General features: G+C 57.0%; 3 protein-coding genes and 1 long non-coding RNA gene across 17 annotated transcripts in view; 1 reads left to right on the top strand and 3 right to left on the bottom strand.

The window, feature by feature from the left end:
• Nucleotides 1-3,421: 3,421 nt before the first annotated feature.
• GPR108 (G protein-coupled receptor 108) lies at nt 3,422-10,199 on the bottom strand. 4 transcript variants are annotated; one of them, XM_023538563.1, is made up of 18 exons: nt 10,030-10,199; nt 9,155-9,274; nt 8,417-8,467; nt 8,119-8,201; nt 7,259-7,383; nt 7,079-7,140; nt 6,942-6,995; nt 6,729-6,833; nt 6,393-6,526; nt 6,184-6,286; nt 5,672-5,745; nt 5,462-5,579; nt 5,249-5,379; nt 5,062-5,105; nt 4,739-4,788; nt 4,435-4,518; nt 4,219-4,343; nt 3,422-3,890 (listed from the first exon to the last, which is right to left on the bottom strand). In XM_023538563.1, exons 1-18 carry the CDS (start codon nt 10,147-10,149, stop codon nt 3,818-3,820), a joined length of 1,656 nt encoding a protein of 551 aa, XP_023394331.1. In that variant the 5' UTR covers nt 10,150-10,199; the 3' UTR covers nt 3,422-3,817. The 4 variants fall into 4 exon arrangements, 3 of the variants coding, with proteins under 3 accessions (XP_023394331.1, XP_023394330.1, XP_011371904.1); XM_023538562.1 differs by having other exon boundaries at nt 6,942-7,001; nt 10,030-10,197; XM_011373602.2 differs by having other exon boundaries at nt 6,211-6,286; nt 6,942-7,001; nt 10,030-10,196.
• Nucleotides 10,200-11,651: 1,452 nt separating this feature from the next.
• On the top strand, nt 11,652-20,977 carry TRIP10 (thyroid hormone receptor interactor 10). 5 transcript variants are annotated; one of them, XM_011373612.2, is made up of 15 exons: nt 12,219-12,366; nt 13,531-13,646; nt 13,735-13,791; nt 14,653-14,800; nt 14,878-14,940; nt 15,170-15,274; nt 15,359-15,487; nt 16,027-16,173; nt 16,285-16,482; nt 17,477-17,644; nt 17,895-18,004; nt 19,774-19,906; nt 20,113-20,255; nt 20,346-20,467; nt 20,562-20,977. In XM_011373612.2, exons 1-15 carry the CDS (start codon nt 12,343-12,345, stop codon nt 20,708-20,710), a joined length of 1,812 nt encoding a protein of 603 aa, XP_011371914.1. In that variant the 5' UTR covers nt 12,219-12,342; the 3' UTR covers nt 20,711-20,977. The 5 variants fall into 5 exon arrangements, with proteins under 5 accessions (XP_011371913.1, XP_011371914.1, XP_011371911.1 ...); XM_011373611.2 differs by lacking the exons at nt 12,219-12,366; nt 17,477-17,644 and adding an exon at nt 11,652-11,924; XM_011373609.2 differs by lacking the exon at nt 17,477-17,644 and having other exon boundaries at nt 12,220-12,366.
• Nucleotides 19,054-19,406, bottom strand: LOC111747531. The gene is made up of 2 exons (XR_002783568.1): nt 19,361-19,406; nt 19,054-19,201 (listed from the first exon to the last, which is right to left on the bottom strand). It is a non-coding gene; the product is annotated as an uncharacterized LOC111747531 (long non-coding RNA).
• The window catches only part of SH2D3A (SH2 domain containing 3A), a 10,273-nt gene continuing 5,592 nt past the window's right edge, over nt 20,971-25,651 (bottom strand). For 2 of the 7 annotated variants that reach the window (XM_023538560.1, XM_011373603.2), the window contains 5 exons: nt 23,602-24,083; nt 23,373-23,488; nt 23,063-23,237; nt 22,863-22,974; nt 21,664-22,554 (listed from right to left, as the gene is read on the bottom strand). In XM_023538560.1, coding sequence (XP_023394328.1) covers nt 22,181-22,554; nt 22,863-22,974; nt 23,063-23,237; nt 23,373-23,488; nt 23,602-24,083 — 1,259 coding nt within the window. In that variant the 3' untranslated portion in view covers nt 21,664-22,180. Of the gene's footprint in view, nt 22,555-22,862; nt 23,238-23,372; nt 23,489-23,601; nt 24,084-25,561; nt 25,639-25,651 lie in introns of all 7 variants that reach the window. The other 5 variants (XM_011373605.2, XM_011373604.2, XM_023538558.1 and 2 more) reach the window with 5 other exon arrangements.

Here is a 25,651-nt window from a genome sequence, read left to right on the forward strand (position 1 = left end):
GAGTCGCGGAGGTGTGGGGAAACACAACAAACCTGGCCTCTGCTCCGATTGCGACATCCTTTCTTTGGAAAGGGAGATGGAGTGCAAACACCCTTCAGAACTGGGATTCAACTTCTGAAACTGGGGGTGGGAGGGGTCGTGCCTGTGAGGATCCCCCTGCTGCCCAATACTTCCTCTCTTTTCCTCCTCTGAGACCCCTAAACCCCCGCCCCATTTCCTGGTTTCATTATAGCCCTAGGCGGTCAGGCTCTGTGCTTTGACAACCTTGAGAAGAAATTCCCGGCCTGGCCTCTGTCCCCTTGCAAGGCTTGGTGCCTCTTTTCTCAGAGCCTCAGTTAATCCATCTCGACAATGGGGCTGATGATAGTTCCTGCCGTTTTGACAATTCAGGGAGCCCTAGGCAGAAGAGGGAGCCCCAGGGGAAGAGGCAGCAAGGTGCTGCTGGGAGAGAGAGCGGTGACAGGAGGGATTCTTCCCGCTTTTGCCCGGGATGTGCCTTTGTGTCTGAGGTTTGGGAGGGGGATGGCGGGCAAGATAAACCGGAAGAAAGGGGGCCGGGAAGGCTGCTTGTGGGGGACTTCCAGTTAGTGGCCCACCTAGCCCAGCATTTGGGCGTGAAGGGCGGGAGAGCGAGGCTGCCTGGGCTGACGCTAAGTGGGTGGTCTGCAACACACTTATTCAAACGAAGTGCCTGTTATTTATCTGAAATTCAAATGTAACTGTGAGCCCTATGTTTTGTCTGGCAAACCCTAACTGGGCTGCAAGCAGAGAAGAAGAGGAAGTGGAGAGGACTTCTGGGTGGGGGGCCTGGGTGCCCCTCCCCCACCCCATGCCTGTCTGGGTGCACTTATCTCTCTGCCACACACCACCCTTTTCCCACAGAGGCGCTGCCAGGCTTGGGCACAGCAAGAAGCCCCATACTTCCAGGTTAGGATCCTTCTTTGCCACACTGCTTTCTGAGAATTTCCCTCCAGGACCCACAGCGAAGTCCCTTTCCTTCCACCACACAGCCTGGGCTCCCTCCCCAACGCCCCCATTACTCATTAACTGGTAGGTAACCTTGACCCGGTTGAATCAATCCATCTACCCTATGCACACTCAGCAGAAGACTTGGCACCAGGTACCTGCATCCTGAGAGGATGCAGCAGGCAGAAGTCTTGATTCTAACTTTGACTTCTCAGTTCCCGATCTATGCACTGGACATGCAGTCATGGGACCTTCCTCTGAGTCTTGGGTGACAAGCCAGTGACATCCATCAGGCAAACAGCATGCTCAGCCTGGCACCTTACATGTAGTGAGCGCTGGATGTGCTTGACGGTGTTTTTTTTTTTTTTTTTTACTAACCTCTGCTCCTCCTCCCTCTTGTCTGATTTTAGTGACAGCCCCAGTAGGCCTCCCAGCCAGAGCGCCCCCTCCCCCGCCCCTCCCCTTCTGTCTATTCCTCACCAGCCCCTGGATTCTCTCCCAGCCTGTCCCTTCTCTCTACGCCTGTGACCCATGTCTTTCCTACTGTAGACTCACCTCTGCCAGTTCGTCTACTCGACAGCGCCCGGGGATTTTTTCTAAAACACACCTTTGTATTTCTTTGATGAAGTTATATGATGCATGAATATGTGTGACTGACACGCATGTCTCCCCGAGGCTCAGCTTACAGCACCCTATTTCATGTGTCTGAGCTGGTTTATTCTTCATGCCATAGGTGCTATTTCTACCCCATTTTACAGATGAAGAAAATGAGGGCTTTGACCACTCAACCAAGACCCCCTAGCTGGTAAGAGCTGGGATTTGAACCCAGGCAGCTGGACTCCAGAATTCATGCTCCTCAATTATGTGAAGGTCTGACTACTGCTGTAACAAATGACCGGAAGCATGGTGGCTTACGACAACACCTATTTATTATCTCATGGTTCCGGAGGGCAGAAGTCTGAAATGGAGTTGTCGGCAGGGCTGGGTGGTTCCTTCTGGAGGCCCTAGCGGAGAGTCTGTTCCTTGCCTCTTGAAGCTTCTAGAAGCTGCCTGCATTCTTTGGCTTGTGGATCCTTCTTGCATCTTCCGAGTGCATCGCCCCAGCCTGTTTCCATCATCACATCTCATTCTCTGGCCCTGACCCTTCTACCTCCCTCCTATAAGGACGCTTGTGGTGACACTGGACCCACCTGAATAATCAAAACAATTCCCCATTCTAAGATCCTCAACTTAAATTATATCTGCAAAGTGCCTTTTATTATGTGATGTGACATATTCACAGGTTCTGGGGATTAGGATATGGGCATCTTTGGGGAGCCACAACTCTCCCTACCCAGCATGCGCGTGGATAAAACATCGACCCTGTATGGCTGTGTCCCTTTAAATTCTTCCTTGGTGTCTGTGGGCCCCAGCATAAAGTCCAAGTATGTCTGCCTGTCTTTAGGCTTCTGCCAGATGCTCTTGCCCTCCTACTGGCCCCAGCCAGCCCTGTAGTAGAACTTGCAAGCTATTCTGGGCTTCTCCACCTTGCTCACACAACTTCCTCAGTCTGCAATGCTTTCCCACTTCCTTCTTTGTCTGGCCAGGCAATTTATTCATCTGGGCCCCAGCTACCCTTGTTTCCGCCTGCAGGAAACCTTGACTCCAGCCTGGCTCCCTACCCCTGTCCCATGCCTGTGGCCCCCATTGAGGAATATTTTTCAAAGCCTCAAAAGTGGTTCTGGGTGCTCTAGTTAAAGGATGAGGTAAGGAGTGTGGGGGGACACAATGCATTTTGGGGGTCTGCCTACAGCTGTGTGAACAGTTGCGTCTCCAACTGGGGTCGTTGAAGGTTCAGGGCAGTTCATGAAAGTGTCAGGCTATGTTGCTGGGCATCACAGAGCCGGATGCTCAGCGCCACAGGTGATACTCGGCACCCCACATTTTACATGTGAGGAAATAAGAGGTTAAACCACTTATCCAGGGCCACGCAGCAAATAACGGCAAGGTGGCCAGCGTTTTGAGTCCTGAGTCTCCCACCAACTCCTTAGCTGTGTGACCTTGGGCAAGTTACTTAGTCTCTCTGTGCCTCAAAGTCTTTTGAATGAGTTATGGTCCACGGAAGCCTTAGAATAGGGTGTGGCCTACAGCAGTGGCAATATGTTGGTTACAGTTACTTATACTTTTTCTTCAGCCTGAGCCACTTGTGGGTTTTTCAAACATTTTTTCTAGCCTCCGGCCTTTGCCCATGCTGTCTCGTCCGGGCCTGCAAAATCCACACTTCTCTATTCACCTTTCCTGACTCGCAGGCTGAGTCAGGGCTCTGTGACAGAACTGTCTGGTGACATGCCCCTGTCCCTGTCCCTCTGCCAATCCCCCGTTCCACCCGCAGGGCTGTGAGCCCCTTGAGTGTTGGGACTGGCTAGGTCTTGCTTACTGCTGGCCTCAGCACCCGGCATAGAGCCCACGCACGGCAGTTGCTCAATTGATATTTATTGTGTGTATAAAGCAATGGATACCACGGCCTCCCCCCACCCAGTGAAAACAGATTTCTAAATTGTAAACACCACCTCTGTGTTAGAACTCAACCCTCAGAAAGGCAAGAAACCGAGCAAAACAGCTCGGTTCTTACTGTACATTCGCAAGTGGGGGGCGGTCTCGGGTGGGGACAGGGCTGCCCCATACTTGGGAAGGGGAGGCCGTCTGTCTTCTTATGAATGGGCTCTCGGAACACAGCTCCCAGGGAGCTGGGCGCCTCCTGCGCACCGGCCCCCTCCCCCCCCCACGCTTGGGGACAGAAGCTACAGTGGGAACATGTGACCGGAGAAGGACGAAGGGGGCTGAAGCAGCCTGGTCGGAGGTGGCGGCATGATCACAACAGTTCCCGCCTGCTGGCTGTTTTGTTGACTTTGGACAGGCCTTCTCTGAACCCAGCATCAGTCATTCTAAAGGTAGACAGCAAGGAGGCGGTCCAGGAGCTGAAGGGCGCCAGGCCCCGCCCTCCTGGCCCCACCGATCCACGCACTGAGCCTCCGACCCAGCCCCGAGCTGCTCAGGTCCCACCCATTGCACGCCTCCAGTCTCTGCCCCTACAGATGCCCAAGCCCCGCCACACTATACCCCAGAACGGCCAGGCCCACCCGTGTCGCCAGGGTTCGCCCGCTGGGTCCACCCCTGAGCCTCCGGCCCCGCCCCTGCCGCCCAGGCCCTGCTCACATCACCCAGAACCCCAGCCGGGTCCACCAGAGCCCCGCCCACTCCGACCGGGCTCACACTTGCTCCATCTGCACGTCCTCCTCGTCCTCCAGGGGCAGCTGCAAGTACGGGTTGTCACCTGCCGGCTGGAACTTGTAGCCCGTGAGCACGAAGAAGGTGAGGGTGGAACCTTCCACCAAGAGCTGGGGAGCGAGGGGTCCGAGCACCAGCGTCAGGCGCACGCCCCGTCCCCGCCACCTGCACAGTCTGGCCCGCCCTCCCCGCTCCGTTCACCTGGCACAGCCACTGCCACTGGAAGGGCACGGCCACCCGCAGCAGGATGGCGATGATCCGCGTGAAGTAGACGTAACAGATGATCTGCAGGGACAGGGGTGGGCGTGGGGCCCAGGGACCACCGGGGCAGCGAGACCACCGGGACCACTGGGGACGCCTGGGGCGGGGTCCGCGGATCGCAAGCAGAGGGGCTGAGCTGCCGGACTCAGAGGGACAGCAGGAGGGACCAGGGAGGGTGTACCGAGCGGCTGGTTGTCCCCTCTTCCCTCAACACTCGGGTCATGAGTGAGCACAGGGTTCCTACCATGACATAGTAATGACGAAACAGCTTCAGCTTGGACAGGTTCACTGCCGCTGAGGAGCGGGCACAGAGAGGGGGGTCAGGGGATGGAGACTGGGGGCAGAACCAAGGGGAGAAGGGTGGAGGTGGGCTGGGGACAGGGAGAACATTTAGGGGAGTGTCCACAGGGCAGTTAATCTGGAGGGGGCTGTCCAGGGGATGGAGAAGGGGGTGGAGCAGGGGGGGCAGTCAGAGGGGAGGGAAGGGCCATCCAGGGGTCAGCATGAAGGGCCTGGAGCAGGATGTGGGCTGGGAAGACAGCAGGTCCTGGGGGAGCAGGGCCTCACCTTTCCCGTCGGTGCCAGATGCGTCCTGGAGATGCCGGATGGACCTGGGAATGGGGGTGGACCCCAGGGAGCGGTCAGCACTGACTCTGCTTGTGTCCGCCAGGAATGTGGGGCGGAGTCTGCGCTGGGTACTGGTGGTGGTGGGGGGGTGATAGGGGGGGTGGTGGTGGCAGGACAGGGTCCTCACCAGACCACAGGAAAGAGGATGGCGCCACAGCAGATAAGGTCCACCAGGAAGAGGATCTCCTTCCAGATTCCATAGTCACTGGCGCCCTCCTCGCGGGACTCGATGACGATGTAGGCCACATTGGCCAGGACCTGCAGGGCAGGGGGCGGGTGGGTAGGCAGCCCTAGGTGCGACGAGTGCCCACCAGCCACCCGCCTGGGGCCCCGGAGGCACCTGCAGCGGGATCACGATTCCAAAGATGTTCTTCTCCTTGTCAGACAGGACGTACTTGATGAAGGCCCATCCGGAGCCGATCAAAGCGATGGTGATGAAGAGGAGGGCACCCTTCAGCCTAGAGGAGGGGGAGGCGGTGTGGTGAGGTGGCAGCACGCAGCCCTCCCCCGCCGCCCGCTGCCCGCCACCTGCCCCGCAGAGATCACTCACAGGTGTGTGATGTAGTGCATGACAGCAAGGCCTTCGATGGGGTGGCCCTGGCTGTTGATGAAGTAGTAGTTGATCTGGAGGTGGATGGATGGATGGACAGATGGACAGTGATTACAAGTAGGTGGATGGTGGTGGTTTAGGAACGGGGACAATCACTGTCGAATGAGGCGCCAGAAAGTTGACTGAACTGACTGTTAGTCAGGATGGTGAGAGGACTTAAGAGATGGACAGTCACTGCCCAACGGATGGCTGGACTGAGGGATGGGCAGTCACGGCCACAACAATGTGGGGGAAAGTCATAGTAGACGGGTGGACAATGAGAGCTGGTCAGGTGGACAGTCATAGCGAGACAGAAGGACAGGCAGACCGATGTAGTGGATGGACAGCTGGCCACAACAGTAAAACAGATGGACACATAGGTAGACACATGGAGCGGCCAGGGCTAACGTCTGCAGAGATGTGGGGGGTGGACTGCTCGGCTGAGCTTCCTCGACCCCGGACCCCAGCCTGACCTCCCTGCTCCAGACCCAGGCTCTCACGCTGTGGAGAAGGAGCGAGATGCTCTTGGTGAAAGCCAGGGCCGCCATGAGCCAGTGGATCTTGAAGACATTGTACCTGGCAGGGGGGTTAGGAACAGAAGGGGGTGTAGGGGCATCCATGAGGGGCAGGGACGGGAGGGCGTGAGGAGGGGAGGAGGCACCCCCAACGGTGAGGGCATTACGTGTTCTTGCAGAGGATGGACACCCAGATGATGCCAGCGGCCAGGAAGCAGGCAGACATGACCATGTAGAGCTTGAAAAGGGGAATTTCCGCTGCGGACAGGAAGCCCTCGGGGTTCTTTTCCCGGATCATTACCTGGGAGGGGGTGGTGGGGGCAGTGGGGTTGCGCGCAAGCTCTGGACTTGCAGCCTCCAGCTCTCCCACTCTAGCTGGCCGACCCCCCTCTCTGAGCCTCAGGCTTTCAGTTCACAGCACGGCCGCTGGGGGGACCTGGTGAGGCCAAGCTCGGTGTGGCGCGCCTGGCCACAGCCAGGGCCTCGCCATCCTGTCTGCTCACCGTGATGTCAAATGGCCGCTCCTGTCCCCGCAACAGGTTGTAGCAGTTGTGGAAACTGAGGCTGTACTGGCCTTCCTCTGCCCTCGAGCCGATCACCACGTGGAACTGGGTGGTGGGGGCGCAAAGAGGAGAGGGGGCCTCAGCTTGGGGGTCCCCCTGCTCTGGGGCGCGGCGGGGGTGGGGGGGGTGTGCCGCAGGTGCTCAGACACTCACGCTGAAGTTGTAGGAATTGTTGCGATGGCCCAGGCCCAGCACCAGCTCCTGGTCCTTCCCCTGAGGGGACAGAGCGCCCCCAATCAAGCATCAGCAGCCCCGGGTCCCCATCCCCTCACCAAAGCCTGCCTTCCAACCTGCTGGTCTCCTTGTGATCCTGCAGGTTTTGACTTGGCCTTGTTTGGCACAGTGGTGGTCCCTGGAGGGCAGGAGTGGATGAGTTTAAAGATGGATGGACAGAAGGACAGCAGAATGACAGGGGGATGCGCAGAGCAGCCCTGCCATCCCCTCCCCTTGACAGAGCCAGCCTGCCTCACCGTTGTCCTTCTTGGGGGTGACCATGTGCTCTGGCTTCGGGAGTCCTGGTTCCGAGGGTGTTTCAGGGAGAAGCCCAGAGGAGATGAACAGCTTTTCCTGCTCCCCATACTTCCGCACCTGGACCCTGGGGCGAGGGGGAGGGTGAGGCGTAGATGAGGCTGGGAGGCTGACGGCTCCCGTCAGGCATGCCACCTGTGTCAAGTGACTCGATGGGCCCCTGGGCCCACTGGGTCTCCCCTCTGGGGGTTGACATTGGACTGAATCACAGTGGTCACAAAGTTCTAGCATCTGGCTACCACCTATCAGGGTGGCTGCCACATCCACACACTGCCTGCACCAGCAAGGATTTGTCACTTCCTGTGACAAGGACTCGCTCATTCTACCTTATATGGCACCTTATTTAAAAACCACCGTACATATACACAGGCAACATCTCTGTATATACAGAGGAACCATTGGATCCTGGGTCCAAATCCCAGTTCTTGGGCCTGTTTTCTCATCTTTACAGTGGAGTTAGTAACAGCTTAAGGAGGCGGTGAGTAAAGCAGACCCAACTGTCCCGTGCATAGAAAGCCTTCGACAAGTACGAATGGTTGTTATGGATCCTCACAACACCCTTCTGTGGCCAGACCTTCTGTCCTGAGACCGCGACACTCCCCGGGGACCCCTGTGCTCCCTCTCTCCCTGTCATAATCAGAAGGCTTGGAGGGGACATTAAAGAGCCAGTGGCTTTCCTTCTCAGAGCGGCAAAGTTCTTTTTAGCTGGTGCCTCATCCCACCCGATCGGCTCTTGTGGGTATCGCACCCAGGAAAATACAAATGACGGATCTTTAGGGGGGCCTCTGGCCCCCCAACTCACTGCAGGTCCTTGGTGTTGATAAGGAAGAGAACCAGGAGGTTGCTACTGTTTTTCTGGAGAGGACAGTCGTTGGGGTTCTGGGTCTGGGGAGTGGGTAAGAGGGAGCCTTGGTTACCACCTCCCACCGACCCAGTCCCCCTGCCTCCTCCCTACCCACTCTGCAAGGGAGGGTTCCTTCCTGTTCCCCACTCTGGAAAAGGGGTCTTGGGGCTCCTGGATGCAGAAAATGGCCCCCCTCCCTGCCACCCCCAGCACCCTAGCCCTTCCTCACTCCCTGCCCACCACCCCCTGCACTCACTGAGGAGGGTCGAATGCTGCCAGATCGAACCCGGGTCAGGCTGAACCCCACCTGGGAGGCAGAAAGAAAGGGGGAGGATGTGAGGGGCTCCAGCAGGGACCCCCAAGCTACCCCTTTCAGTAGAAACAGAAACGTAATCTCAAACTTATTGGACACCTACCACGTGCTAGATCTCATTTACTCAACGAATTCTCCTAGGACCCATCCTGCCCACACCTCTCAACCCTCTTGCCTTAACGCCTAACCAACCTGTGGTACTCAGCCTGGACGTCACTTCCAACTTGGGTGTCCCTTCATCAGGGAGACCTTAGCACGTCCTCTGGACCTAGCCCACTTTATTTTCCTCGATTAAAATGATGTAAAAAAAAAAATTTAAGAATTAAAAAAAAAAAATCAAATGAAGTGTTTATGGCTTCCTGCCTTGGGTTCTGGAACCCAGCACTCTTGGATTCCCATACAGGGTCTGTGACTCCGAGCAAGCCATATACCTCCGAGCCTGGCTTTACAGGTGTAACGTTTTTGAAGCATTCCTGAGAGGTGGCTACAAGGGAAAAGTCCCGTGGAAATTGCTTTGCATGGTACCTCCAACTCAGTGGGCATTCAGTAAATGCTAGCTACTCATTCTGACTGCAGGAACCGGGGCTGTGGGAGGCCAGGATGTGAATCCAGACTGGGGAGGGGAGGGCTTGGACACTGTGCACCTCGCCTTCCTCCAGGAAACCCCTCCAGGCCCCTCACCAGCGGAGTCTTCTCTTTGGTCTCTTGCAGGCCCAGCCGCAGCAGGCTCAGGTCCACCTCCAGAGAGCCGTTGGTGTAGAAGCCGAAGCTGTTCAGCTGAATGTCTGGTCGCTTCTCCCCCTGCCGGACACCAAGGAGGCAGAGGAAATTCAGAGTTCTTTCAGCCCGCCCAGCCCTAGGGCTGTGGCATGAGGCTCCCCTAAGGACCTTGCCCCACTCCTGGCATCTCTTTATTTAGGACAGCTCCAAAAGGTGTCAGGAGAGGCTGCAGGAGCCTCCCTGTAGGCTCTGTCCCCACACCAATCCCAGGCACAGACAGCGTGGCTCCGGGTCCTCCAGCCACTGTTCTGAGTCCAGGAAGAGAAAACCCGGGAAACCTAGAGGCACCCCCACTAAGTGAGTACCACCCTGAAAGCGAAGTTATTCGTCTTGGTGTCTGGACCTCACCCGCTGGACAACTTTTAGATCTCGAACTGAACCTCCAAGCTCCCAATGAATGTCCAGAGGACCACATTCTAGCACCCCCGGGGACTCCCCTGGGCAGTGCCAAGGGTCCTTGGCGCCCCAAAGCAATCTCCAAAATTTAGACGGCTAAGCGTCGGCGGCGGGGGGGGGGGGCGGGGAGAGGGGGAAAGAAGCGTCCCCAAAGATGAAGTCCCACCCCTAGCGTGGCCAGCCAGGCGACTCCATCCGGAGGACAGAGGGAGCTCCTCAGACGAGACCACTCCGGGCCTGGAAGCAGGGGGACGTGGGGCGCCGGACCGCTCCATCCCACGTAAGGAGCGGGTGAAATTGGACGAGGCCACTCCAAGCCAGAGGCTTCTCCGGGACAAAGCTGCGCCCCCCGCCCCCGACCGCCGCGCGGTGAGACTCACGGTCAGCGCCAGCCGGTGGATGCGCCCAGAGCAGCAGCCCAACAGCAGGAGCAGAAGTAGGTGCTGCCCCCACTCCACCGGGCTCCGGCGGGCGAGCCCCCTCCTCTCGCTCACTGCCATCTCTGGAACCACCGCCTCCCCTGATACCGCCTCTGACGCCGCCAGGCCCGCCTACTGGAGAGCCAATCGCCCCACAATGGGGGCCGACCTTTCGGCTTTTCCAGCCGGCCCGACCAGTCAACGATTGTCTTCTAACAAACCCGCCCCTGTACGACACCAAATGGACAGCACCGCTCCGACTGGGAGTGCTGATATCGCTTAATCCCGCCTCCACTCTCATCAATCACTATAAAGATGATCCCGGATGTAATTTGATAAACAATCCATCTAACCAATTGTAATAGATCTGATATCCGGCCCTTAAAGCGGACTAACTGACATATCGGTCCAGGACTACAATACCCAGAATGCAGAGGGAGCAGGCAGCACAACAAGCAATTAAGCAAACTACATTTCCCAGAATCCCCAATGGCGGACTTCCCTTTTCTTACCCTGGGGATGTGGCTCCCAGCCAGAGCCCAGCCTTATGGTAAACAGGCGCATCTGCTGAGCCCTCTCTTGTTCTAATCTTCTTGATTGACCCAGAGGCCTGAACCTGCCCCAGATTAAATCTTGACCCTAGAATGACCTATGACCCAAGGCTGAGTCCCAGCCTTCGGCAAAGCCTCCTATCTCAGAATGAGGCAACTGGAGGCCCACTCCCAGATCCCAGGCTGGACTTGGCTATGGGCTGAACCTCCTGAGCCCTTTCCCTACAGCTGAGTCCCGACTTCGGCCTCAAACCCAAAGTCTCTCACGTCCTTCTGACCCTTGACCTACACTGAGCCTTCGTCTTTGGTTGGGCCTCCTACCTGGACTGAGCCATGACCCCAGACAAGACAAGGCCTGATCCCTGGACCCTAGTTTGAGTCCTAGACCCCCAACTGCTGACCCCTCTGCTAAGCCTGCCACCCCAACTTTGGCCCTGACCTGGCATGAGTCCCAGTTCCAATATGAGTTCGAGACTGGAGTTGTGACCCTAATCCCAGGCTCCAATATGAGTTCGAGACTAGAGTCGTGACCCTACTCCCAGGCTGAGCTACTGAGTCCAGACTCCAGTCCTGAACCCCTGATTCATCTGGTCCCCCAAACTCTGGAGCACAGCCCACTTTGCAACTTGAGGTTTGCTAGCTCAGAAGCCACCAGCAGGTGGGGCCAGGTCCCCTCAGAGCCATCGGGCCCAGTATGGGCTCCTCGGTGTGTGTACTGGGAGCCTGAGTGCTCAGTGCCTAACTTGTCCCTGGGGCCAGGGCCCCTAGCCGAGGGCATCTATCACCTCTATCATCCTCTCCTCCTTCGGTGCTTTCGCAGAGAAAGCACCAAAGGAGGAGAGGATGAGTGTGGGAGCTGCTGGGATCTCCCCTCTTTTGTCCCAGCGCCTCAAATAGTTTAACAGTGTGTTAACAGACTTTTATGAGGGAGCCGAGAAAGACTTCCAAGCCCCAGGCCCCGGGTGTCTGAAGGAAGGGGCGGAGTCGAAATCCCCGGGTCCCTGATTGGGTCTTGATAAACGCGACTGTTAAATGGGCAGGTGCAAGCACCAACTGGACGGGAGCCGCAGAAAGGCCTGGGCCTGGCTCTCCAAGGACGGCCTGTCCTCAGTTTCCCGGTGCTGATTTTAGGGGAAGAAAGGCAGGATGCGGTGGGGGCGGTAATGGACCCGGCCTTGGCAGAGGCACGTCCTGGACAGGATCGAAGTCCACCTATCCGCCCTGTGGCCGGAGGGACTAGACCATTAGTGGGACGAGCGTAGACGTCTGGAACTGGGCCGGCGCGCAAGAGCTGAGTGACCTCAGGTTCTCCCTGCGTGGGGATGGGGGGAGGACCTCTTGGGTGGGGTTTCCTTGATCCTTTAAGGAATGGTTGAAGATAAAGAGGAAAGGAAGCACAGTCCGGGATGGGGCAGTGGTGGGGAGGATAAGCGGGGTCCGGGGAATTTGGAAAATGAGTCGGGGTCCTTTAAGGGGTCTGTCTAGTGGCATGGGGCGGCAACGTTCCTTTAAGAGGGGGCGGGGCGTCTGTTGGGCCTGCCTCCTTGGGGCCCCGCCTTCAGGGTGTCGTTTAGAGGCTTCGCGCGGGCGGGGGGCGTGACAAAGCCTGAAGGGGCGTGGCCTAGCCGTGAGTAGGCGGGGCCGGGCGCGCCGCCTTAGGCAGTCTCCCCGCGGCGGGTGGCGGGCGACGGCGACCGGGCGCGGCGGCCTCGGCGGGAGCAGCATGGATTGGGGCACCGAGCTGTGGGTGAGTTCAATCGGCTTGGCTCCGTGTTCCTCCCTTACTGGGTTCAGACGCCCCATTTCTCCCCTGCAGTTCCTTAGCGGGGGCTCCACGCTTTCCCTTCCATGCATCACTGGAGTCCCCGCCCCGCCCTCTCTGAGTTTCCCGGGGCTCTCGGGACGCCCGGGAGCAAAGGGCGACCTTGCAGGTGCGGCGTAAGGAAACTGAGGCACGGGGTTCTGAGTGAGGTAGGACAGAAGTCCTGAGACCAGGCCCGGACGGCCGGGCGAGGTCACCTATTTTGAGCGCCCTGGCTGGGCCGGCGGCTAATCTTACGGCCCCTGGGTCCCTGCCCGCCAGCCGCCTGTCCGGCTGGTAGGGGGGAGGGGACCCTCTGGCCACTTTCAACCCCACGTGGGACCCAGAAGTCCTGACCGCCCTTTCTGTCCCCTCCAATCAACACCTAGGGGCTTGGGACGCTCTGGTGGGGGAGGGGGCTGCGAGGCTCGGCCTCCTTCTCCAGCCGCTTCCAGGCACTGGGAGGGGCCGCCCCCAGACCGCCTCTAACCTCAGCTCTGGAAGCCCCAGGAATTTCCCCCTATCCTTGACGGGACCTTCGACCCCTCCTCTTTCTGGGAGTGGTGGCACCCCTGAGCTCCCCCGTGCAGCGGGGTAACTAGATCGTTCCCCTCCTCAACTCTGAGATTTCTTTTGGAGGTGTAGTGAAGTCAGTGGGGGAAACTGAGACACCCATGGGGTACTCAGGGGAGCATGGCGACCCCGGGGAACTTCGTTTCTGCGCCTTGGCCGTTCCGGGGCCCCCCAAGCTGCGGGGAACCCTGCCCCTTTAGCCCTGACTCACGCCGGGCCGGCCGGATTTTCCGGAATCTGGGGGGGATTAGGGGAGTCGAAGCAAGGGGAGTGGCCCCGCCGTGCTCTACACCCCTCTTGGCCGTCCAGAGACGGGGACCCTGTCGTCCGGCCGGGGCCCCGCCCCTGTTCCCTTGCCCTTCCCGGGAAGGGGAGGGGGTTCCCGCCGGTTTCCTGCCTTTCCCCGCGCGGGGGCGGGGCCGGGAAGTCACTCTTTTCTCGGAGCTCGGAGCCTCGAGGCTCCCCGGGTGTCTGGTCGCCTGGCTGTGGGGTCCCAAGATCTTGACCCCGGTCCTCCCCCGTCGCCCCCTTTGCCAGGATCAATTTGAGGTGATCGAGCGGCACACGCAGTGGGGACTGGACCTGTTGGACAGATATGTGAAGTTTGTGAAAGAGCGAACGGAGGTGGAACAGGCTTATGCGAAGCAGCTGCGGTGAGACTCTGGGGTGGTCGGGCCTTGGGGCTGGGGAGTGCGGTCAGGAGACCGGGGGCTCAGCTCTCCTGCCTCTCTCTCCCCTTAGAAGCCTGGTGAAAAAATATCTGCCCAAAAGACCTGCCAAAGATGACCCCGAATTCAAGTAAGGATGGTGAGGGGTACAGGGCTAGATTTGGGGGGCAGGGGGCACTGGTCCCACTTTTTCTCCCTCAGCTGGGTCACTCAGTCAGGTCCCTCAGTTCCCACCTGGTGTTGAGAGCATAGGCGCAGGCTCCAGAGCATCATTCCGCTACTTTCCTGCTGAGCCGCTTGGGCGATTCACTCGCGTTCTCTGCCTCCGTTCCCCCCTCCCCCATCTGTTACATGGACGAGGCACCAGCAGTTATCACATGACTGACTCTGGGCAAGTGGCTTAAGTTTGTGCCTCTGTTTTTCTCATCTGTGAAATGGGCATGATGACGATGAACTCGTAGGGCTCACGTGAAGGTAACTGAGATAATGTGTTAAAACAGCACCCAGCCCCTATAGTATATAGGAGCATTTCACTTTATTCCGGGTATCCTGTTCCAGAATCTGAGAAGTTCTAGAAATCAGAACTTTTTCTGGTAACTTATTTAGAGGTAACCTCTGACCTTAAGTGACTTGATGTTGATCATGTTAATTATGGGCTTGGTTTTTATCCCACTCGTTGTGAATATTAATACTCCCCACTGCAAAAATGCTTATAGTATTTGATTATAGGATGTTGCCCCTGACCCCACTGGGGTGATGCACAAAAGATGATATAAGCATTGTATCTCCTTCTAAAACCTGGAAGGTTCTGAGGTCCGAAATGCATCCCACTCAAGGGTTAGGGGTACGGGATATGGGCCAGGATTGGTCCATATGGGTTTCCAGGGTGAATGTCTCGGGCTTACCCTTTTTCATGCGGAGGCGGGTCCTGGGGCATCTGGCTCCTGGGGGCCTGGCCCCTGGCTCCCTGCCCTCTCCCACCCCTCCCCAGGTTCAGCCAGCAGCAGTCCTTTGTGCAGATTCTCCAGGAGGTAAATGACTTTGCAGGCCAGCGAGAGCTGGTGGCTGAAAACCTCAGCATCCGCGTGTGTCTCGAGCTGACCAAGTACTCGCAGGAGATGAAACAGGAGAGAAAGATGGTGAGTAGCCCCTGCCCTGGGTTTTTCGGAGGGTCTCTGCTGCAGCCCAGGTGAGCCCATTCCCCCTCTTTCCACAGCACTTCCAAGAGGGCCGTCGGGCCCAGCAGCAGCTGGAAAGTGGCTTCAAACAGCTGGAGAATGTGAGTTTGTGGGTGTAGAGGGTGGCTCTGGTCCCGGGGAGCAGGGCGAGTGTTGCTGACCTACAGAGCTGTCCCCTTTGTCTGGCCAGGACCCTCCCCCTCCCCTGTGCGTCCCCCCCCCCATGCCCATTTACTGAGTGACTTCCTGCCAGTCCCTGAATCTTGGTTTCCCATATCCCCTGCCATCAGGAATGGTGGCTTCTTCATTCCGGTTCTGTCCCCCACACAGAGTAAGCGTAAATTTGAGCGGGACTGCCGGGAGGCCGAGAAGGCAGCCCAGACTGCAGAGCGCCTAGACCAGGATATCAACGCCACCAAGGCGGATGTGGAGAAGGTGCCTGTGGGCTGGGACAGGCGTGGGGGTCAGGGTGGGATGGGGCCAGAACCTGCCAGTGACATCCACCTCCATATTCCTCAGGCCAAGCAACAAGCCCACATTCGGAGTCATATGGCAGAAGAAAGCAAAAATGAGTATGCAGCCCAACTACAGCGTTTCAACCGAGACCAGGCCCACTTCTATTTTTCCCAAATGCCCCAGATATTTGATGTGAGTGCTCTAGCCCCGAGCCTCACCTTCCCAACCGCCCCCCCCCCCCCCCGTGTTAATCATCTCCTACATGTTTGTCGAAGCCCTAGCTGCATTGTCCTGAACTCTCAATTGAAAGGGAATTAGAAACAAATATTAACAGTGAGCTCTGCCTTTACGCAGGCTGTTCTTTCTGCTGGGGATGTCTTTCCTTTTGAAACTCCTATTCATCATTCTAAGCTCCAGCTCTAACAACCCCTCTGAAAGGTCTTGAATTTCCCCTCCTTTGTTTCAGCCTTATACTCCACCCTCTGTCCTGACCTTGGCATTGGCAGTATCTGTGCCAATAAAAGCAGTTTTTATTCAAAGCCCTGGCTCCCCTGTCACCTCCTTTGAGAAGCCTTTCTTGATTTTCTAGGCAAGGGGGCGGGGGGCGGGGGAGCGACTCCTTAAAGTCCCCTCTGAAATCTCCCTGGCCCCGTGTCTCTCTCTTGACCACCTTGAGCTAGAAGTCGCTGTGCTCCGCCCCTCCATCAGCACCCCTGCCCCTGTCCCTGTAGAAGCTGCAAGACATGGACGAGCGCCGGGCCACCCACCTGGGGGCCGGGTACGGGCTGTTGTCAGAGGCCGAGTTGCAGGTGGTGCCCATTATCGCCAAGTGTTTGGAGGGCATGAAGGTGGCAGCGGCGGCTGTGGACTCCAAGAACGTAGGTGCCTTGTCCTGGGCCAGTGGACTGCAGGGTGGGCAGGAGGACTCGAAGACTAAGCACCTCATCTCACCCCTCACGGTCCTCCCCCTCATCATGCCTTCTCTCCAGGACTCCCAGGTCCTAATCGAGCTGCACAAGTCAGGCTTTGCCCGCCCGGGCGATGTGGAATTCGAAGACTTCAGCCAGCCCATGAACCGCGCGCCCTCGGACAGCAGCCTGGGCACCCCCTCCGATGGACGGCCTGAGCTGCGAGGCCCAGCCCGCAGCAGCCGTGCCAAACGCTGGCCCTTCAGCAAGAAGAACAAGGTGGGGGCCGGAGCTCTTGGGCAGGGGGTGTGAGTGAGTGGGGACAGCGGGGGCCCCACTGAGTCAGCCCCAGCTGCCGGAACGCTGAGTCCCGGGCAGGAATTTTCCTCTTGGCTGCTGGCCCAGGCTGGAGGGAAGGAAGGCAGCCGGGTGATTGGCCTGGGAGTCCCCCGAGGCTGATGGGGGTGCCAGGAGGGGGGCCTGTGGAGTCTGTCTAGCTTCTCAGGATGCTGGGAGAAGACCTGCCCGTGGGGCTCAGGGGTGGGTGAGGGCTGGGACGCTAACCCTGGAAACTCCCACTGGGTCTCTTTCCTTCCCACCATGGGTTTCTGGGCCCGGACCTTCAGGCTCTTTTGTTCTTGGCTTGCAATGTCAAGCACATACCTGGGCACCCGTGGTTTACACCTTCAGCAACTGCCCCCTCCCTAGTTCATATCTCTGACCCTTGGTACCCCTCTTCAATTTATACATGGTGCCTCCCCCTGGCCAACCCCCCCCAACCTGTAACCCTCTGATATTTCATGCCTTGACTATTCTCTCAGCTTGCCCTTGACTTCTGTGGCCCTATATCTGTATGAGACCTTGACTTCTGCATGCATCTCCCTCCACATTCTAGACTGTGAGCCCAGAAAGCTGGGTGAGGGAGACAGAGACGTGCGCCTCCTTGCGCCCCCAGACCCCATTCTAGGTGCTGGATGTGGGATGCAGGGAAGGTGGGAGATCCTGGGGGAGAGAGGGGTCTGGCCTTCTGGCTCACAGTCTAATGTCCTCCACCGCTTATCCCAGGTTTTCATGTTGCTTTTTGCATGCGTTTTCTGTGTGTGATTGTGCATCTTGAGTTGTGGTTTTCTTACCGTTTTTTTTTCTTTTCTCCATTTTGTTTTTTCCTTTTTCCTTATTGCGTCCCTCCGTCCGTCCATCCGTCCTCGTTCTCTATATTCTACCCCCCCCCCCCCGCCCCCCGACCTACCCCCTCCACGGCCCCTGCCGGTAGCCGCGTCCCCCACCCCTCTCCCGCCTGGGGGGCCCCCTGCCCTCACCATTGCCTAATGGACCCCCATCCCCTCGCTCCGGCCTCGACCCCTTGGCCATACTGAGTGAGATCAGTAAGTCGGTCAAACCGCGGCTAGCATCCTTCCGCAGCCTTCGAGGCGGCCGTGGGGTAAGTGAGGCCTTCGGGGGAGGAGGAGGGGGCGGCCCTGGCCGCTGGACCCTGGGCTCGCTTCCTGCCGCCGGCCGGGCCCCCCTTCCAATATATTGCGCGGCCCGGACCTGCTTTGCTCTGTGCATGGCCTTGCCCCCCGAGAACCTTGGGCGGGGAGGAAGGTGGACTTGGTACGTCTTAGGAGTGTCTTAGAGCCTGGAAGCTCAGACTCCACGATGTCAGACTCAGTCATACTCTCACCTTGCAGACGGTGGTGACGGAGGATTTCAGCCACCTGCCCCCGGAGCAGCAGAGGAAGCGGCTTCAACAGCAGCTGGAGGACCGTAATCGCGAACTACAGAAGGAGGTTGACCAGAGGTAAGGTGAGAGGGAGGCAGGCAAAGAAGAAAATAAAAGAATAAGGGACAGATTCTCCTCGACTTACGACGGGGTTACGTCCTGATAAATCCATCAAGTCAAAATGCATTTACTGCTACACTGTAGAGTATCAGTTGTTTGCCTTCGTGATGATGGTCCAGTGGAAGCTGCGGCCCTCGGCTGCCGCCAGCGTCACTAGAGAGCATCACAGTGCACATCGCTAGCCCTAAAAAAAGATGGAAAATTCAAAGCGTGGTTTCTCCTGAATGTGCATCACTTTCGCATGGTCGCAAAGTTAAAAAAATTCTAAGTCAAACCATTGTAAGTTAGAGACTGTCTCTAGACACTGAAATGGTTCTCAAACATCTGCCAAAGAACCCCGGACCCTGATGGAATCACCTGATTCCTACCCCACTTCCAGAAATACTTTCCATCTTGTCTGCGTCATTCCCGCAAACAGAAAAAGAGCTCATTTCGGAGGCCGGTAGAATTTCGATTCCAAAATCAGTTAGCAAGAATTCAAGAAAATAAAATTATGGGTTCATTTCACTTCAATTGCGACCTTAGATGCAAAATCCTGCCCAAGCAAATCCAGTGGTGTATTTTAAAACTAATGCATCGTATGGTGGCGATGGTTGCACAGCAGCATGAATGTACTTTATGCCCTGGAACTGTACATTGAAAAATGGTTCAAATGGGAAATTTTGTTATGTATATTTTACCATAATAAAAAAAAAGTTTAGACTTAAAAAAATCATGAGCAGTTTGGTACTATCCCATGATGCAAAGATGGTTCAATATCGAAAAACGTCTCATTCGCCACAGTGATTAGCTAAAAGCGAAAAGAAAACAACATACGGTTATCTATTCACTAACTCAAGTACTTAAAATATTAACAATAAAAAATCTGCCAGAAAAAAAAAAAAGGAAATATTTACTCACTCTTTCCAAGCAGCAAGATCGTCTTCCTAGTTCTCTTACATAATGGGGATGACGTCGGCCACTTGTGGCCCGGCAGCCAAATTATATTTTGCCATTTACACAAAATCTCTTGTATAAAACGGCTTTTATTGGTATGAACTTCCATTCAGAACTTTGTAGTTCCCGAGTTTATATGGTGTTGGGGTTTAAGGGGTGTTCTGTGGAGTCCAGACAGAATTCCAGCTGTTTCGCCTCCCTGTGCCTCAGTTTCTGCATCTGTAACATGGATCATATTAGGACTGGAAAGAAGTTGAACCCAGGTTTGACATACTTCAGAAATGCTTCGAACTACTACTGCTTATATATATAGTTGTGGAGGAAATAGGGCCCGGGGACTAATGATAAGAATAACACTAGCATTTATAGAGCACTTACTGTGTGCCAGGTGCTATTCCAAACCCTTTCCATGGGTTCACGGGAGTTCTGAGTTTTCACGAGAGACTGTGAACAAGATGGAAAGTATTTCCGTCTTATTTAGCACCGTATTTCTGATGCCCAGAACAGTGTCTGCTATGCAGAAGGTACTCCACGTGTATCTGAGTAAAGGTTACAGTTAATCTTCATAACCACTCACATGAGATATGTGTATCCTCCCCATTTTCGAGGTTAGCACACTGAAACAGGTTCAGTAACAACTCGGGGGTGCCCCACTGGGATGTGAACCCAGGCAGTGAAGCACTAATATTTGAACTTTAACCACCATCTTATCAGGCTAATTGCTCCTTGAAGCAAAGCCCTTATTTTTTGCCTGATAAATCGTGGGGCTGTTCCTTCTCATCTGGTCCTAGGGAGGCCCTGAAGAAAATGAAGGGCGTGTATGAAAAGACGCCGCAGATGGGGGACCCCGCCAGCCTGGAGCCGCGGATCGCAGAAACCCTGAACAACATCGAACGGTTGAAACTGGAAGTGCAGAAATATGAGGTCAGGAAAGACCCTGGGGAGGGGCGGGGGCTGGCCGGCCTAGCTGAGTCACCGCCTGGGGGACAGGGAGGTGGGGGGGGTGGGCTCCAGCTGTTTCTCATCACAGCCTTGGGTGTGCATGGGTGATCTCAGGAAACATCCGAGCCCAGAGTGGGCTGACCCCGGAGCCCTGCCCTGGAACTGACTGCGTGGTCCCCTCCTCTCAGGCTTGGCTGGCGGAAGCCGAGAGCCGGGTCCTGAGCAACCGGGGGGACAGCCTGAGCCGGCATGCCCGGCCTCCAGACCCTCCAGCCAGCGCCCCACCGGACAGCAGCAGCAGCAACAGCGAGTCGCAGGACAACAAGGAGAGGTAAGCCAGGCGGCCAGAGCGGGCCCGACACCAACCCGCACCCACCGGCGCGGGAAGCCTGTCTTCACCTGCGTTGCCCTCCCCTGCCAGCTCTGAAGAGCCCCCCTCGGAGGAAAGCCAGGACACCCCCATCTACACGGAGTTTGATGAGGATTTTGAGGAGGAGCCTGTGTCCCCTATAGGACACTGCGTGGCCATCTATCACTTTGAAGGTATCAGTTGCGTGGGTGGAGGAGGGGGTGCCGGGCTTGGCTCTGTTTAAACCCACCTGAAGCAGACCCGAGCCCACCGCCACCCTCATGACAGGGTCCAGCGAGGGCACCATCTCCATGGCCGAGGGTGAAGACCTGAGTCTCATGGAAGAGGACAAGGGCGACGGCTGGACTCGGGTCAGGCGGAAACAGGGAGGTGAAGGTTACGTGCCCACCTCCTACCTCCGAGTCACGCTCAACTGAGCCCTGCCAGAGGTGGGGAGAGGGGGAGCTATCGGCTGCTGCTTCTGGGCCACGAGGGCCCCAGGACCTACGCACTTTATTTCTGCCCCCGTGGCTTCAGCTGAGACCTGTGTAACCTGCTGCCCCCCACCCCCACCCCACGTCCCACCTCAGACGGACCCGCTGTGCCTTCTGCCACTGATGTACATACTCGTGTTTCAAATCTTTTCTTCCTGCCACTCGGCTACGGCTGTGTTGTTTTATATAAAAAAACAATTATGTAAAGTTCTTGGAGTCCAGGCTTTATTTAGATACTGGGGCTGGATATTCAAACACTATACTCCTTACAGGCCACACAGGTAACGCGGAAGGGGAGGTGAACTCGGGCACACCCTGGACATGCCCTGTCCCTGCCTGAGAGTTGGGTCCTTGTCTGCGACCAGTATAGGGAGAAGGGCACCAGACATCACCCCTTCCGTGTTCATGGTGGCTTACCGAGGACAGGTAGCACTTATTGAGCACCTACTGCATGCCAGACATTCTCTACCCGGGATCTCATTTAAACATCAAGCTTTAATTCCCATGATAACCCCTAGGAAGTACGGTCTCACTTTCATGTCGAAGGCAGGCACACATAGGACAAGTGAGCCGCTAGAAGTCACACCAGTTTTAAAAGGCACCACCTGTGGGATGGGGTGGGGGTGGGGGTGGGGGAGCATCTAGGGCTTCCGGATCCCTGGGTCTTCCGGTGTGGGGGAGGAGGCTGCCCCTCACCCCAGGATCCCTGTATATTTTTAGGGGGCAGGCTGGGTTCTTGCGAACCGGGCCTCCCTCCCTTCAGTGAGTCAGGCTGCGGGGTCCCCACCCTGTCTGGCTGTGTGAGCAAGGGATGACATCCTTGGTCTCCGTCTGGAGTCTGCGTGTCCCACTGTGAAGAAGGGGAACTGCGTTCTCAGTGGTCAGGCTCCAGGCGATGCGACAAGACACTAAGGACGAGCTGGAATTTCTCCAAACGTGCAGCCCGTGGCGCCCCCTCGCCCCGGCTCCCCCAGAGCAGCCTCCGCATAAAGCCGGTGGTCAGTGCCTCGCTCAGCTCTGGATTGGGCCGAAATCCTGGAGGCGGGGCCAGGTGCGCTAGCGGCTGGGGCCCAAGCACCGCCTCGCCCCTCCTCGCCCCTCCTCGCCCCGCTTCACACTGCCTTCTCCCCTGGGACTTTGACCTAGCGCGGTGGGGGATGGGGGAGTAGGAGGGGTGGGAGGAGGGGGCATGTGGGGGGTGAGGGGTTGGGAGGGAGGGGCTCCGTGGAGGTAGGCTCTGCTAGGGTGATGGGGGTGCTCTGTTCGAACTGCTAAGGAGCCCTACCTTAGGGGCTGTGCCTAGAGACGGAGCCACTGCGGGGTCGGGATTTGGGGGCCAGGCCACCCGTGCACAACACACTTGGGAGGAAGTGGGACCCTATGGGCGTGACTCCAGGGGGCGGATCACCCCTTTTAGGGTGGAGGGCACAGTTGGTTGTGGCAAGGGCTTGGAAGCCACTGGGGGAAGCCGTCCCAGTTTGGGTGACATTCTGGAAGGCCTGGTGGGAGGCTCTGGTCTATAGCCCGGTTAGTGTTGGGGCACCGGGTTAGAGCACATGGGGTACTCCCAAAGTCGGGCCCCCTGGCAGCCCGGCGCTCACCTCGCAGGCGCCGGGCCGCTGCCTCGCGGAATTTGGGCGCATCCCGGGCCACTTGACGCGCCCGCTGCAGCGTGCGCAGCAGCTGCTCACAGCTCTCGTCCAGGGGCCCCAGGATCTCTTCACCCTCCAGCAGGCGCACCGCGGGTGCCACGTGAGGCAGAGCCACCTCGCCCGGGTCGCAGGGTCCTGTGGGGAGAAGGGTCTGGACTCGGCTTGGGACAGGTAGAGAAGGTGGAACATTGGGCCAAGCACCTAGGACCGAAGTAACTGGAGGTGTTTGGGTCAGACACAGGCTTGAGCCTAGCGCAGAGCTGGGCTGGGTCAAGGCTGGCGTAGGGCAGGGACGGAGCCTGAGAGAGGGTGGGGCCTAGGATGAGGGGCGGAGCCTTGGTGAAGGGGAGGAGCTTATGACAGAAGCAGGGATTTGGCCTAAGGCTGGATTAGGATTCTGGTTTAGAGTTAGTTGATGCTCCACTCCAAATGATGCCACTCACCGGCGCCCTCATCCAGCGCCCGCATCAGCGGCTTCAGCTCCTGCTCGAAGGCCAGCGCTGCCTCGGTGTGGCTCCTTCGGAGCTGGCGCCATGTGCGTTCCAGCCTGGACACCTGGGGTGAGAACCTTGAGCATGACTCCTCTTCCCTCTTTCCCATCACTTGAACTCGGGATTCATCCCCATCCCTGCTCCCCATGCACCTGCGGCATGAGCAGGGCGCCCATGACTGCGGCCAATCCAGGCAGGTCCCCTGCTGCCCCTGGCCGCAGCTCCAGTGCCAGCTCCACCAGGCCCCTCAGGGCGGCCGCGCGCTCCTCCAGGGGCCCTGAGCAGCCCAGCACCGCCAGCGCGCCAGCCAGTACCAGTGCCTCGTGCCTGTGGAGGCGGAGGGCAAGGTTCTGGGGGCAGTGGAAGGCTGTGTATTTCACGGTGAGGAGGGATGGGAAGGGGCATTGCCTGCCCCCTCCCCCCACCAGGGGTTGTGAATGGGGGAGTCTTGGAGATCCTCACCTCTCCAGCAGTTCTGACCTCAAGCAATGGCCATGGGGAAGTGTGAGCAGTTCCAGGCCAGAGGCAACCCCCATGGCATCCCTCTGAGCCTTGGTCACTCCCAGTAGGCCTGTGGCCTGGGGATGAGGTTGAGGGGAGAATGGGGAGGACAGGTGAACAGAGTATTGGGTGTGAGGTGCGACTGAGCCTTGCACCTGCCTGGGGAGGAGGGTCTTGGTAGGTGACTGACCTGGCAGTCTGCCAATAGCAAGTGGCAGGCAGTGCTGGCAGGATGGTGCTCCAGAAACAGGCCACGGAGAATATGTAGGACTTTTGGTTCCAGGGGCCGATTCTGGGGGCCCAGCAGGCTGGAGGGGTTGTCAGCAGGGCAGAAAGAGACCTGTGCCTGTGGTCTTGCAAAACATCTCTCGTCCTCCACCTCCTCCTGGGTCTCCCACCAGGGGGTCTCTGGCTCTGGGCAGCTGTGGCCAGAGGGTGTTCCCCGGGCACTGGACACACGGAGCACCAGCTCACAGTACGTTGGGGGGCGACCAGAGGCATCGGGTAGCACTAGTGGGGGTGTTCGAGGTGGCTTGGTTGGCATCTTGGTGTGAAGCTGCCCATCCGAAGCCCAGAGGCTGTCAGCAATGGACCCCAGGGGGTCTGAGGTCTTCAGCAACACAGGGTCACTACCCATCCGACGCAGGGCAAACGTGGGCACAGCAGAGGCTCCTAGGGGTCACGCGAGACAGGGTGCAGGAGGTACATGGAGAAGATAGCTGGGCAGGTCCTGGCGTCGTCCACTCAGTCAGCCCGTCGCCGGGTGCTCCTGCCCGTCCTGCTGTGACTTCGAACCTTCACAGCTTCCCCAGTGTAAATGCCTCATACTTACCAATGGTTTGAAAGTAAGCTTTCTTTGACACCTATGTCGTTTTGTGAATTCTGAATACCACGTTTTAAATCTGAATACTTTGTTTTTGTCCTTCTGATTGAAGATGGTACAGAATAAAAATAAAAATATATATTAATCAAAATTCACAAAACTACATAAGCATCAAAGCAACAGAATTTACCAAACCTTCGAATGATGTCATTTGTTAAATTTGTGGCATGTTTATTTCCGAGGTTATTAGAACTTTAAACTGCACCCAGACTTTGGACAGATTGCGTGTTTATGAAGCATTTAATTAGACCCTATTATAGGAGCTTAACACTTTCCCAAGGGCCCCAGCTCACTCTGTGGAGGGACCAAAGTCCTCGCAGTAACCAAAAAAGACCTCGCGCCCCGAGCCCCGGATCTGTCTCTGAAGTTCCTCTCACTCCCGCTGCTTAGCTACACTTACCTCCTTTTGGTGGAATGAGTAATTCAGACTCCTGTTCTGGCCCAGGACCTTTGCAATGGCTATTCCTTCTGCCTGGGCCACTCTCGCCCCCCACTTATCCACATCCTTCCCTTCTTTACCTCCTTAAAATCTTTCTCCACGGGGTCTTCAAATCTCCCTTCCTCTGTTGTACTTTAAATTTTTACCCCAAACCATACATAATTGACTTATTTTTATTGCTCTTGGTCCATTTTTCTCTAACCTTCGAACGATGTCATTTGTTAAATTTGTGGCATGTTTATTTCCTCTAACAGGACGTTGGCTCCACTCGTGCAGGGATCTTTGTCTCTCTTGTTCGTTGACATATCTCAGCACCTAGGATGGTCCCTGGCATGCAGGGAGGGCTCATGTTGCATGGGGTGAGGGGCGGACAGGGCAGATGAGGAAGACCGGGCCAGCAAGAGGGCGAGACCTCCTTCAGGTAGGATGATCGGGGTCAGCTGCTTTGAGGAAGTCATGTTAGGTGAGAAGCAGTCAGGAAAAGATTAGAGAAACGGGCTTTCCAATGGCAGGAATGGCAAGCGCGAAGGCCTCGAGGCAGGAACAAGTTTGAAAGTTTCTAGCAACTGAGAGGATGACTCTGTGACCAGTGAGATGGGGAAGTGGCGGGTGTTATTAGACAGGTCAGCCACGATACGAACATGTAGGGCTTCTGGGAATAATTGTAAAGCCTCATTTTAAGCACCTACACAGTTCCTATGTGCTTTTTAACCACCGTGACAGCTTCGTCATGCCCGTTTTCCAAGAGGTTAAGTCGCCTGCCCAAGGTCACTCAGGGAGTGAGGGGCAGAGCAATCTCAGCCATGGGCTGTCCTGGCAGACCCTCACCTGGTCCAGAGTGGCCTTCTCTTGACTGCCCCACAAGCTCCAAACCTGCAGGCTGACTGTCACTCCACTTCCTACCCCTGGGGGATAGAG

This window comes from Pteropus vampyrus, unplaced genomic scaffold, assembly GCF_000151845.1.
Source record: "Pteropus vampyrus isolate Shadow unplaced genomic scaffold, Pvam_2.0 Scaffold226, whole genome shotgun sequence".
In the NCBI taxonomy this organism is placed as follows: Eukaryota; Metazoa; Chordata; class Mammalia; order Chiroptera; family Pteropodidae; genus Pteropus; species Pteropus vampyrus.